The following is a 12,904-nucleotide window of genomic DNA, read 5'->3' as shown; positions in this document are numbered from 1 at the left end:
AAGTAAGAGTGAAGCAGAGAAAGAAGAGACAGCAGTGTCTTCTCCCTGAGAAGACCCACAATCAGGACAGGCCTGGCTCACTCAGAACAGAGACCTCACATCGCGTCAGTTATTCAACTTGGGGGTGGGCAGTGTGGAATTGCAAGGCTGCCTGGGGGTGTGGCCATGGCAGGGTGACTGCAGAGGAAAGGGTCCCTAAAACAACTGTTTGTTATACACATTTTATTGAAAAAAATCTTACATCAAAGTATTTTGGCAAACTGTAAAAGTATACATAAGTGCAAATATACCCTCCTTTTAAAATACAAGCGAAATGTGAGTATACGAAGATCATAAAAATACTTTAAAAATATGGTGGTAGAAAAACAACCTTGTAAAAATGTTGTATTGTCACAATACTGAGAGCCATTTTCTTAAACTAGGCTCATTGGTTCGGTTCTTCATTTCTTCCCAATGTTCTTTGGCACCTGTATCCGAAGGTAGTGTTGGGGGTCGGGGTGGGCAAAAACTCCTACTGGACCAGGCAACTAAGCAAGGCTTTCTTGAAATACTGTGCTTTTAGCACTGCCTGTTTGAAAAGCGCACACACGCACGTGCACCACACACACACACACACACACACACACACACACACCTTTCCAGACCCTGATAAGTGAATGCAATGACCACCTAGAACTGAGAGTTTATGTACATTTGTAACATTTTACCATCACCTCCTCTCTCTGTCCCTCCTCTGGGATACTGGCTTGCCAACAGTGTCCTCTTCCACGGGTGGGCAAATATCGGGGAGCAGGTCTCCCCAGGTCAGGTAAGTGATGGGTGTGCTACTTACTGCTATCCATGTGCCCAGTATGTGAGTCCCGCTGCAGTTCCTAGCTGCCCCTCTCGGAGGGGAGAAGAGGAAAGGGCAGAAGAGAGAGAGCAGCCTTCAGGGCCTCTGTCCATTCACATAACACAGGGCTTAATATCCTGGCACATGGTCTGGTGGTGGTGGTGATAGTAAGAGCCGCTAGCGGAGGGGTGGAAAGAAGAAATGCCGTTGAAATTGAGGACGAAATCTTTTCTGTCACACACTGGAGTGGAGTGATGCTGATAACGAGGCAGTCCCACTGGAAGAAGAAAGGAGAAAAACACATCTTTTCAGTGAAAGTCACCCCGATGACGGTGGGGTGTATTACTTCTACAATTTCGATTTAATTTGTGGCATTCTGACTGAGGATGCAAAAGCAGCTGGTGGCCGTTGAGTGTATGTAGGAAAGGAAAAAAAACAAAACAAACAAGCAACAAACAAAAACCCCAGCTCTCAGAGCGCCCTGATGTCCTTGCCCTCGTCTTAAGTACCCTCCTTGAGGGGAAATCTGATGGTGAATTTCCACTTTCCCTGCCAGGGTTAGATGCAGGCACTAGATGCCAACACCTCTGTAGCCTCACCTCTGCCTTTGTGCCTTTTTCTCTCTCGGCTCTAGACGCTGGAAGCAGAGGGCTGCCCACACCGTCCACAGAGGATGACAGAGACAATAATTACCCTGGAGGAGAGGGCACGGGGGCAGCCCACTTCCCACCCTCAGGCAGCAGGAATCTTTGCGGATCCCAAACTCCCTAGGCAAGGCCGGGACTTCTAGCTGCGCCCTGAGTCCCCTAGGGAACTAGCTGCGGATCCTGGGGATGGCCTACAACCCGCTGCTCAGGGCTTGAGCAGATCCTTTTCAACTCCAACCTGCCGCCCACTTTTGCTTTTGCTTTCTCCGCCCCGGGGGTCAGTGAGCTCGGGGCTCCAGTGCGCATCCCCGCCGCGTGGGTAGGCGTTTGCGAGGCCTTCCTCGCGCACCCGGTTGATGTGATCGGCACCAGCCGCACGCTTGAAATATTGTGCTTTTAGCACTGCCTGTTTGAAAAGAGCACACACGCACGTGCACACACCACACCCACACACCAACACACCCTCGATGGGGTTGTAAGCAGAAGAAAAGCATAAAATGCTTCCAGCGTGAGCCCTACGGCTGGCACCCGCGGGGCAAGAGATCAGGCCGCTCAGCGGCGGGTGTGGCTCAGCCTCGGTGGCTATGAGGGACGGCTCAGAGCTGCTCCGGCTCCGGAGAAGTAGCCCAGGTGCGCGCGGGGGACGATTGGGTCTTGCGGCCGCCAGCGAGGACCGGAGGTCGCGCCTCCACCCCAGGCCGCTGCCGGTTCCCTGATGGGCCGCGATGGACCACAGACACCGGACTATTGAGGGCCTCCGGGCTGCGCGATGAGCGCTGACTACTCTTAGTCTGGTCTTAGCGGGTCACGGTGCCGCCGCCTCTGCCAACCTCTTGGAAAGTGAAGGGCGTGGAGCGTGCTGTGGAAGGAGGGTCGTGCTGTGTGCGTGACGATGTGTGCTGGGGACTGCCATCTGTCCCTGGGCCATCACCTTAGTTAGCTGCACCTGGCCTCGCAGAGCCTTCTATTTTCAGTGGGCCGCAGTCGCGTGGGCAGCCCTTGGAACCAGGCCCTGCAGAGTCCCCATTTACAATGCCTGGGCTCTTTGAAACCCCCTACGGAATGTCTTTACTGGAGGCGACAAAATCGGAATAATATTCTAGGAAGAGAGGAGGAGGGCAAATGTCCAGCAAGAAAGGGCAGCAGGGCCAGGTCGGCCTAAGCGATTGCTTGCAGGAAAGGCTTGATCACAAAGCCCGGGACAAGAGAGCAGAGGCCTGCCTTCTTGACTGGACAGTTCTCATTCTGTCCAAGCTAAAGGGTTAAGCCGCTATATCCGGGAACTTCTGGGGGTTTTGTGCGCGACCTAGAGTGCGTGGCACGCGACATGGACCAAATAGAAAGAACTCTTCTGCACATTTGCTTGATCGTTTCTTCCTAGAGTGTAGATTGCTGACAGCTGGGAAGCCTGGGTACAAGGTAAGCTAGGTCTCCCCAAAGGGAAGGACTCAGGACAGGGCCCGAGCAGTAGGCCTAGCGAAGGGGGGAGGGGGCGTAGGTTCCAGTTCAGTGAGTAGGAGGGAGACTGACAGCTAGCCCGTAGGCGGGAGGTGGGGGGTGGGGGGATATGAGAGAGGGTCATCTGTATTGGTTACTTGTTGAAATTCCCATAAAATTGAACAAGACTCTGTTCTCTGTGGGTTAAGTCAGTCTAAAATCCTCTCCCGTGTGGTCCTGCCTAGACTGTCTTTGTTTGGTTAACCTCTGAGACCCCCAGTTAAAAGGCTTATTTGGGAAATTTCTCCAAGATCTTTTGCTGTTTCTTGGCTTCCCCATTTCCCCAAGCTCCTGTTGTACATGTAGTCACAAATATGAAGGCATGCATGCACCACCCTGTGAATTTTCTGATTGGGGTGGGAAGTGTGTGGGAAACAGCACCTTTGAGTTTTGCCCTTGACAGACAGGCTCCCAGATTTCAATCTGCACCCCGTGGAAGCCTGGGGGGGGATTAATGAGGGTTTATCTCTATCCTCTAGATAAAGTTAGCCAAACACAAAATTCTCTCCTCCACTCTTTCCTCTCCTCCCACCCTTCACCACTTTTCACAAGTCAATAAATTTTCATAATCTGCAACCCACACAGCATAAGCCAACTACACGGGGCCTCTAGGCACATTTCTTGAGGGTATCACACCATGGCACCCATGCCCTGATGCTCAGAACAAACTCGTGTTGTTAACTATATTGTGTGTGTGTGTGTGTGTGTGTAATGACTTCTTAATACTTGGGTGCCTCTTGTCACTGGCAATGTCCTTGGAACTCCGCTCTGCCCCCCCCTTCCCTACCATCTCCTTTCATTACTTGGTCAGGTAAGGACTCTTCCTCACTTGCTGTCATCCACTTTTGGAACCAAAGTAGGGCCAAAGGAACCCTGAAAAGAGTGGGGAGAACAAAAGGAACCAAACCCAGTTCCTCCACCAACGGCTCCAAAAGTCACATGCCTTCTTTGAGTCTGGCCTAATTGGGACAAAGTCTGCAGTGTCCCAATGCAGGCCAAGAAGGTTAAGGCTCGGCACCACCCGTCTGTCTCCAGTCTGAATTCTGGAGCCTACCAAGGCTCCAAAGAAGGTTGTGAGAGCAAATCCTCTCCTACTAACCAGGAATAGGGTGCAGAATCCCCCCAGCATCTTAGTTCCATAGACTCCAGCTAGGGGACAGAAGGTGCAGACGCCCCGGCCCTCAGGCTGTGCCTGCAGCGGGCCTGGGAACTCGGTTTTACCTGAGAGATCCTCGCGGGCATTCTGGTGCAAGTAGCTCTGCTCCAGAGAGTAAGAGGACATGCTGGGGTGCAGGCCAGCAGAGGCTGCAGGGTTACTGCTTGGCGTCAGGGCAGGCTGCTTGAGGTAAGGTGAGGCGCCAGGCGAACTCCAATGTGCCGCAGGGCTAGTATAGGGCGAGTGACATTCGATTGCGCTCGCCATGGCCGGGGATGAGGGCACTGGGCTGCTGCTGCTGTCCGGCCCATAGTCACCACCGCCACCGCCGCTACCCGCTGCCGCACCGACTCCTGCAGCACCTGCGGGCACCGGACAGCTGGCCATATAAGTGGAGCCCGGGTTGGGCGACATGTGGGGGACGTGGTGGTGGTGGAGGTGGTGAGGATGCGCATGGCCTGGAGCACCGGCGCCTGTATCATAGCCTGCGGGCATCATGTCGAGGCCACCATAGCCACCCTGGCCGTGGCAACCCAGAGGTGCTGAAGGGGGCGCTTGGAAGTCGAAGCCCTGGGGCAGCAGCGAGGCCCCGAAGCCCAAGCCGCTCACCACGCGATGGTACATGGGCTTGAGCGCCTGGCACTTCCGCCTGAAGCCGCGCGGCCGCCGGCGGAACGAGCCCTCCTCGAACATGAACTCACTGGCAGGGTCGATGGTCCAATAGTGGCCCTTGCCCGGTCGCCCGAGACCCTTGGGTAGCTTGATGAAGCACTCGTTGAGCGAGAGGTTGTGGCGCACAGAGTTCTTCCAGCCCTGGTAGGCGCCGCGGAAGAAGGGGAAGCGCGCTTGCAGGAACTGGTAGATCTCGCTGAGCGTCAGGCGCTTGCTGGGCGAGCTCTGGATGGCCATGACGATGAGCGCGATGTATGAGTAGGGCGGCTTTTCGGGCCGCCGCAGCCCCGAGGTCGCCTTCTTGGTGCCCCCGCTCCCGGAGCCCGCGCCACTGCCACCCGCTGCACTCTTGCAGGCACCCGCCGAGGCGCTGACCGAGTTGGAAGAGGACGAGGCACAGGAGGCAGAGGATGAAGATGACGACGACGAAGTGGTCTCCAGAGTGGCGGCTGGCGGCGGGCTCATCAAGGCGGCCTGGAGCGCGCCGGGCGCCGGGCTGCACGCGCGGCGAAGTGGGGCAGGCGGCGGGCGCGGCGGGGGCGGCGGGGGTCCGCCCTCGGTGGTCATCTGGGAGCCTGGAGTGGGGCCGGGCCTGGGGGGCGGACCCCGAACCGGGACCAGCGGCGCCGGAGCCGGGTCGGCCCACAAACCGGGCGAGCGCCCTAGTACGCCGGCTGCGCTGCAGCCGGGGCCACTCCGGGCCAGCGCTTCGGCGTAGCCTCGCTCAGCTTCTCTGGGGCTTCGGGCGGCGGCGGCGGCGGATCGGAGGCAACGCCCCGCGCATCCCTCTTCCAAGCCTCAGGCCGGCGCCTTGCGCAACCCCTCCTAGGCCACCAAGGCGACGCTGTCCGTAGCCGGACAGCTGCGCCCTCGAGCCGAGACTTCAGCCGGGACCCCGGGGACTAGCCTGTCGTCTTCTTTCAGGAGTGCTCCTCTCTCTGTCTCTTGGACTTCCTCCCTGGCGCGCCCTCCCCGCGGCCGCCTCGCTCCCTCCCTCGCTCCCTCCCTTCACCCCACCCGGCCCTGCCCCCTCCTCGCTCCGCGCCGCCCGCCGCGGGGAGGGCGCACTGGGCCCGCGTCACTCCTCCCCCTCTGGACCTGGCGGCCGACTCCTGCTCTTATCGCCTCCCTGACTCTCCCCGGTCCTACTCTCTACTAATTCTTCTCTGGTCTCTTTCCCTTTCCCCTTCTGCTGGGAGGAGAACTCCCAGCCTTGGCAAGCCTCGACTACCCCTGACTTAAGCAATTCTTTCTCTATGTCTTCCAGCAGCCCATTTACTATCTCAGAAGCTCCCACCCCTCACCCCCCACTACGCGCCGGGAGTGGACCCACCCTGCCCCTCCTCCACCTCTGCTGGACCCTGTGGGGGCTGAGTCTTGGGGCGGCGGTGCTCTGGAAGAACCTCCTTAGCCACGATCCCCAGTGCCCGAACTGACACCATCTGTCAACTTCATTTAGACAGTGCCGCCCTCAGCCACACGCCAGGGTGCCAGACGTCCCAAGGTAACGTGCCAATCCTGGGTCTCTCTCTCTCTGGCTGGACATGCAGGCTTCGGAGAGCTCACAGTAAAGGGCAAGCGCTGGGATCCCTTGAGCTGTGGCCCCGGGGCAGTTGTGATCATATTTTAAGCTGAGCGCTGGAGTTTGGGTGCAGAAACCTGGGCCAACTTTTAGAGACTCGGGACACTTGAGTCGAAGGGATTCGTTTTCATTTGCTTCCACCTACCACTGACTTGTCGTTTCCACTTCATGGGGAGGGGGAGGGGAAGGGAGGGAGGAGAGAGAGAGAGAGAGAGAGAGAGAGAGAGAGAGAGAGAGAGAGAGAGAGAGAGAGAGAGAGAGAGAGAGAGAGAGAGAGAGAGAGACCCTGAGGTGAGGAGATAGCTGATATATTTATCATCATCACTGAAGGTCCAGTGGGTTTACAGCATCAGTCTTCCGGTGTGCGATCCTCCCCGCAACCGCCCCCCCGTGCCATGGCCAAGCTCACTTCATCCGAGAACACTCCCCCCAGTTGTGGCTTATTCATCTCGGTAAGAGTAGGCTCAGAGAGAGATGGCCCTCGGGAGAAATCATTCCAATGAGACCCGACAGTTAGTTATTGGATTACACGTGCGGGGAAATGTAGTCTGACCCTGGACAGAGGCTGCAAAGAGAGTTGGAGGCTGAAGCAGGCCTGCCTGGCCACACAAGGGCTGGTGGCTAGGCCCAGAGGGGAAGAGATGCCCACCAGGGGAGCAAATGGGAGGCGCAGCAGTGTAAGCTTCTGTGGCAGCCCTGAAAGGACCGGGTTGCCGCGTGTGCTGGAGAGCGTGGAAAGGTGGGAGGACAAGGAGGAGGATGGAGGGACCCCAGTAAGGATGCAACAAAGAGTCTTGCGGAGCGGAGTGGGGTCTGGTCCCCCGGGGTGGGGGTGGGGCTGCGGCAGCCCTCGGTGCCCTAGTGCATGGGGACTGCCCCTGGTGCAGAGTGCTGGGGGTCTGAGGAGCAGAGGAAAGGGCGGGTGCGGGGGGGGGAGGGGGCTGGCCCCAGACAGTGACCTGAAGTTGAGTGGAAGCAGGCTTTTTCCATCAAACCCTGCCTGGATACCACACACAGAGCCCGAGTGTCAGTTTACTGCCCTGAGCCCGGCTCCTTTTCCCTAAGCTCCACAGTAATTAGACAAAGAAAACCTAAATTAGCTGAACAGGCGTCGACAGCTTCCTCCAGAGCACCCCTGGTACCTACATGGGAATGTGTCCGAAAATGGCCCGATTGTAGCCCGGAGTCAGCTAAGAAAACACCGCCAAGCAGAACTGAGTGGACCGCTCATTTGCAAGAGGAAAAAAGAAAAAAAGGAAAAAAAGAAAAAAAAAAAAGAAAAGAAACAAGTCGCTCTTTTCCGGAAGGGATGTTTTGATTGGGTTGGGGGTTGAAGTTGTTTCGACTTTCTAAGAATTTCTTTTTGACTGACGACTGAACATTTGGGGGGCAAGTCCCCATTTATTTCAATCAAGTTTCCCCCTCATCCTCTTTTGTCATTTTGCCTGAACTAATTTTTTTATGAAATTTAAATGAAGTAAATATTTACTCATGAAACCGAAGTTCTAAGTGTCTGAAAATAATTTATTCAATGAAGTAGAAATTGGGTGTAAAGGAGGGAATTGACCTAAAGGAGCTCCACAGACAGACTTCAGTGTCCCTAAACGTGTTTGGTGTGTGTTTGGTGGGTTAAAGCACTGGCTCACAGAGGGGTGGTGGTGGTGTTACTTTGTAGGCAGGCAACAGGTTGGAGAAACTTGTATGAAGTTAGTATTGTGGCCGCTCAGCTATGCAGCTGTTCTGTTTTCTGCACCTGGGAAGTCTATGTATCTGGGTCCTCTTGATCCCCTTGGCACTTGTTTTAAAACTGGCCTAGAAAGGTTTTGGGTCTGAAGAGACTGAAGGCACTAAACCCTTTCAAGTCATGACAAGGTTTAATAACCTTCCATACCCGTTAGCTCCCAGTTTGGGAGTCAGGGAGTCCTTTTATAATGGATACCTGAGACTTTAGGAGTGTTACAAATATTATTTGTAACTCCTATTTTAGAAAAAAAAGATGCATTTTTAGTTTCTGCTAATTTAACTGGTTAAGTTACAAGAGACTTTAAAAGAATTCCACTTATCACTAGGTATTAATCATACCTTACCAAGAATCTCCAACTCTGTGAGAAATCTCTTTTGTAATCGGCAGTAGGTCCCAGGCAGTGGCCAGTGGCCCTTGCACAGTGGTGATGGGGGGCATTTGTGCAATCTTGAAGCCTACTTCTCTCTAGTGGCCTATACACTGCCCCTTCCCAAGTCCAGAAAGGTGGGGAGATTGGTGGGTAAGCTGTTGGGCAGGAAGAGGTCTTCTCCAAAACATGTTCTAGGAGATCCCACTTCAAGCCCGTTCTTTGACCGGGGCTGCCTAGGGGCAAGTGATGCAGCTGGTTTAGGGGTGGAGTAGTGCTAGGACTCCAAATTTAGTTCTCTTTTCGCTTTATTGAAGCAAAACCTCTGTGTTTCAACCATGGGCATATCCAAATGTATTGGGTAAGAACACATCCATGGGATAACAAATAGGTCAATTTCTTTCTCCCTGCAATGGTATCCGTTTCTAGTAGACAGAAAGGGTTTGCTTATTTGTTTATTTTTAATAGGTTGGAGCAAACTAGGGAAATGCAGCCCTGCTGCATGGTTAAAATGGAAGTCCCATTGCTGATACACTTGTCTTGTTTAGATTGATAACATTTCCTAGGAGGTCTCTGGTGTGGAGCCTTCACAGATTTTCATTCCCTGTAAACAACAGAAATCTTGATTTTTTAAAATGAGGAAATACAGGTATGATTCATTAAATTATTCTAGATCAGCCCATGTGCTTCATAATTAACCAAGAAATTCACAGTTTAGAGCAGTCCGGAGTCCATGATTTGGGGGTTGGTCAACTGTCTCCATCTGGGCTGTGGGTTCCCTTCCTGTTCCAAGCCCATAGAGTCCCACCCCTGCCCCAGAGCAAGGGAATGTAAACTCAGCGAAAATTGGGTTTCTCTGATTTTGTTCTGTAATCTACATTTTATTCTAGGAACTCTCTTCATTATTGTGGTTTACATCTTTTCTTAGCATGCTTCCTTTGTTTCGTGGGTTTTACATGAATTCGTTTAGACTAAACTATTAGAGATGGGAGAGACCCATTTACACTAGCAGTGCTCAGGAGCATTTAGGACCTGTGGTGGGGTAACTGGCTAGTTCTACACCCCTCCTTTCTTTCAGCCTGAGGCTGAGTGGGGAGAGCCTCTTGCCGGTCAGTCGGAAGATGCCCCACAGTTTTCACCGTGTGTCATTGTGGGCAGAAGGTTTTGAGCGCCCAAGATAGCATCCTAACTGTTCTGGGCAGTGGATCCAGGGTTGTTTGTGTGGTGGAGTAGAGGTCGGGATCTTGCAAGCAGCCGCTGCTGCCGCAGAGGCCTCTAAAGAATCAGCCAGGAACAGAGTTATTTCTTTGGTGTTCGGTGGTTGCTGCTAAAGTAGGAGTTGGGGAGAGGGACTTGAACAGGAAGGTGATGCTAACCATTTTACAAGTCCGCTGGAGTCTGCTCTCTTTCCTTGGTCCAGAACCTGAAACCCCTTGTTACAACAGCCCAGAGCCACAATTTTTTTTTGTTTTTTTCGAGAAGAGCCACATTTTATTTGGGTCCACCCTTTAGCTCTCCAGGAGTGCATGTTTGGGGCAGGACTCTTTTATAGCCCTACCTTCTTGAGAGAGATCAGCCCACACCTCCACAGCTCCACAGCTCCTGGGCCTGGCTGTAGGCATGATTCCATGACCCAGTTGACCAGGTCAGAGGTGCTCGAGGGAAGAGAAAGGGCTAATCTACTAGACTGACCCCCATGCAGATAACGAGGCCTCTTTCTATCCCTTTTGAGATGGTCAGACTGTGAGTTCCACGGAGTTATGCATTCCGGAATGTGGGAATGTCCCCGGAGCCAGTCGTCTGGCCCACAGCAACCCCCCCCCCCCAAGGTGGGATGTATCAGGAACAAATGCCACTTAGGTTTCCACAGACTGCTGTGTTTGGGGTATAAGTACTAGGGGCACGGGCCGGTGGGCATCTCCAATGGGAATATGGAAAAGAAGCTGGGGAGCCTGCGCTTCACACCCTGGAAGCAGTCGGTGCAGTGCCTGTAGGCAAGCTGACTCTGCGTCCTTTGTGCAGCTTGGAGAAAACCCTACGGGACTCCAGGGTGCAGGATCTAGCTTTTGAGGTTATCTGGAAACCAGGGTGAGGGGTGGGGGGAGAGCCTGGTGGCTTCTTGGGCGCCCAGTGTATAGAACAAGCGCTCTCAGGAGCCCTGGACCACTGCACTTCTCTGAATCCTGCTCCAGGGTGACCACCTGCCCTTGAGTGTCTTTTTCTCTTGGGAATTTTCGTACACCCTCCTTCTGACTCTTTGGGAATTTTCTTACCACTACCCCTTCCGTCCAACTTCTGGAAGGGAGGTGGGTAGGCCTGCCACCGGGCTCAGGCAGGAGGCACTGTAGATCCTGGAGTGGTCACTCCCGGAGAACACTGGGCATTGCGCGCCGGGTTGCTACAGAAGCACCCACTGAACACCCAGGAGGCTGCAAGGCTGGTCCCAGACGCCCCCGACGGAGTGGGGAGGCCGGCTGGCTGTGGGCGGGCGGGCTTTCGTGGAAGCGCCCTGGAGGTCCCAACCCAGTGGCCGAGTTTTCTTCTCTTGTCTGGCTGGGTCTTCTCATCCTCTGCCTTCCCTTCCCCCCAAATAAATAAATATCTGGGAGGGCAGCAATCACGGCGGGGCGCCGGGCCCTGAGCCTCCGCGCAAATGAACTTCCTGGCGCATCAAAACTCGCTGCAGTCCTCCCGCCGAGCGCAGGATATGGGGCGCGCTCGCCTCTCTTCAGAAAAGGAAACGTAGCTCTTCCAAAAATATAAATCAGTTCTGACGTCCAAATATTTCTTTTGTCCTCCAGCATCCTCTGTAGGGATAAATAAAACGTGCTCGGCGCCCAGAGGCTGACTAGGGACCTCGGGGCGCCCAGATGCTGCCTCTGAAGTGCTGTTTCTGAGTCTCCCTCCTCTGTTGCCACCCTCGCCCGGCCAAGGGTCCCTCCTAGGCTTGCCCCTAGGTCCTTCGAGTCTTAGTGGGCTAATGGCTTCTATGGCTGGCCCCAGGGGAAAGGAGTGCGGGGAAAGAAATGGAGACCGGGAGAGCTGGGCCTAAGCAGTCCCTTCCACCTCCAACCTAGCCTTCAGTTTCTCTGTCCACACTGGGCATGAGCCTAACCCTTCGGAGAGGAGGCTCCCGTTCTAGTACTTCCCGGAGGACCCCAGAGTGCCCCACATCAGGTTGAGAGGACCCCTCGTGGGGGATCCCTAGGGGTGCTTCTTCTCCAGAAGCAGCGAGGGGCCTCTGCGGAGTGGGTGGCTGTGGCCTGGCAGGGTTATCAGTCAGTTGGGCCCGTGTGTTTGTTTGGCATGAATTTGATCATCCTTAAGGTCTTCCTCCCCATGCTTATGTCTTCTACTTTGGCTAGGTTTCCCCTTGGGATTAGGAGAAGAACTCAACAGTGAGGCAAACCACAGGTAGCAAAGTGGCAGAGAAACCAATGAAATGTGAAAGAAGAAAGTGGCTTGAGGATGTCCCACCACTCCGTGCCCCTCCCCTCTCTTAAGAGCCTAGCAATCAGCCCAAGCACCCAGGGAGGACCATCTTGAAGATGGAGGATCGCGGATACCACGGATACAGGACAGGTGTTTCCACCTGTCCCGGGTCCTCCCCCACCTGATCGGCGTTGCCCACCTCCAGCATTATGTTGCATCTGACTCCGGAATGGATTGCGTGTGGGCGCGTTCACTCACCCCTTCTCCCCAGGGGATCTTCATGGCTGAGTTGCCTCAAAAGCCCCCGTCCAGAATATTTTAGGAGGGTTTAGACAATCCGTCACCCACCACTTCAAGAATGCTTCCTCCCTTTCAAACACAATCCTTGGACACCAGAGAGTCTGCGGTGGGGAGGGGCGCGCTTGAAAAGAGAGAGACTATGGAACCAACGTCAAAGCCGCTCAGAAACAAGAACCAAGCCCAAAAATCCCTCCAAATGATTTATTGACCGCCTCGTCCTCTTTCCCACCTTTCATGTCTCTGTCTTGTGCCTGCCAACCCAAACCCCGCTGCTCCGAGTAATATCAACTCCGAATATTTGTGCTTTGGGAGGACACACTTTGTTTCTTGGAGTCCAAAAAGGAGAGTTTAGCCTGGCTGACATACTTATGGGGTCTGGTCACATTGTCCTTGATGGTAGAGAAGGAATGAACTGCAAAGTCTGGACGTGGATTTTTTGAGTACTGGGAGGATTGAGGAGTGTCTGCTTGCTTTGTGTGTTTTAAAGACTCAGGGGCTGAGAGGTGCCCGGAGTTCCTCTTGATTCCGCTGGGTGGCGCCAGGGTCTTGGAAATAGCATCCTGCGGGGCAGCACATAGCGGTTCACAGCCAACTGCTAAGGTTCACTGCTGGAGCCATGTGTGTATATGTGCGTGTCATTGGGGTGGGGGGTTCCCAAGGCCCGCGCACCTGACT

General features: G+C 54.3%; 1 protein-coding gene across 1 annotated transcript; it reads right to left on the bottom strand.

Annotated features, from left to right (window-relative positions):
• Positions 1 to 207: 207 nt before the first annotated feature.
• Positions 208 to 5,510, bottom strand: Foxf2 (forkhead box F2). Its single transcript, XM_013110559.3, has 2 exons — positions 4,198 to 5,510; positions 208 to 1,109 (listed from the first exon to the last, which is right to left on the bottom strand). Exons 1-2 carry the CDS (start codon positions 5,369 to 5,371, stop codon positions 946 to 948), a joined length of 1,338 nt encoding a protein of 445 aa, XP_012966013.2. The 5' UTR covers positions 5,372 to 5,510; the 3' UTR covers positions 208 to 945.
• Between the last annotated feature and the right edge of the window lie 7,394 nt (positions 5,511 to 12,904).

Source organism: Mesocricetus auratus, unplaced genomic scaffold (genome assembly GCF_017639785.1).
Source record: "Mesocricetus auratus isolate SY011 unplaced genomic scaffold, BCM_Maur_2.0 Super-Scaffold_100013, whole genome shotgun sequence".
Taxonomy (NCBI): Eukaryota; Metazoa; Chordata; class Mammalia; order Rodentia; family Cricetidae; genus Mesocricetus; species Mesocricetus auratus.
Note: the sequence above shows the minus strand (reverse complement) of the source record. Positions and strands in the feature narration are given on the sequence as shown.

What these genes read in the sequence shown, in the direction of transcription:
- Foxf2 (XM_013110559.3), bottom strand. Translation starts at nt 5,371, where the DNA reads ATGACCACCGAGGGCGGACCCCCGCCGCCCCCGCCGCGCCCGCCGCCT. An exon ending in TGCCCGCGAGGATCTCTCAG is followed by an intron (nt 1,110 to 4,197) that starts GTAAAACCGAGT and finishes TTCTTCTTCCAG; the next exon opens with TGGGACTGCCTCGTTATCAG.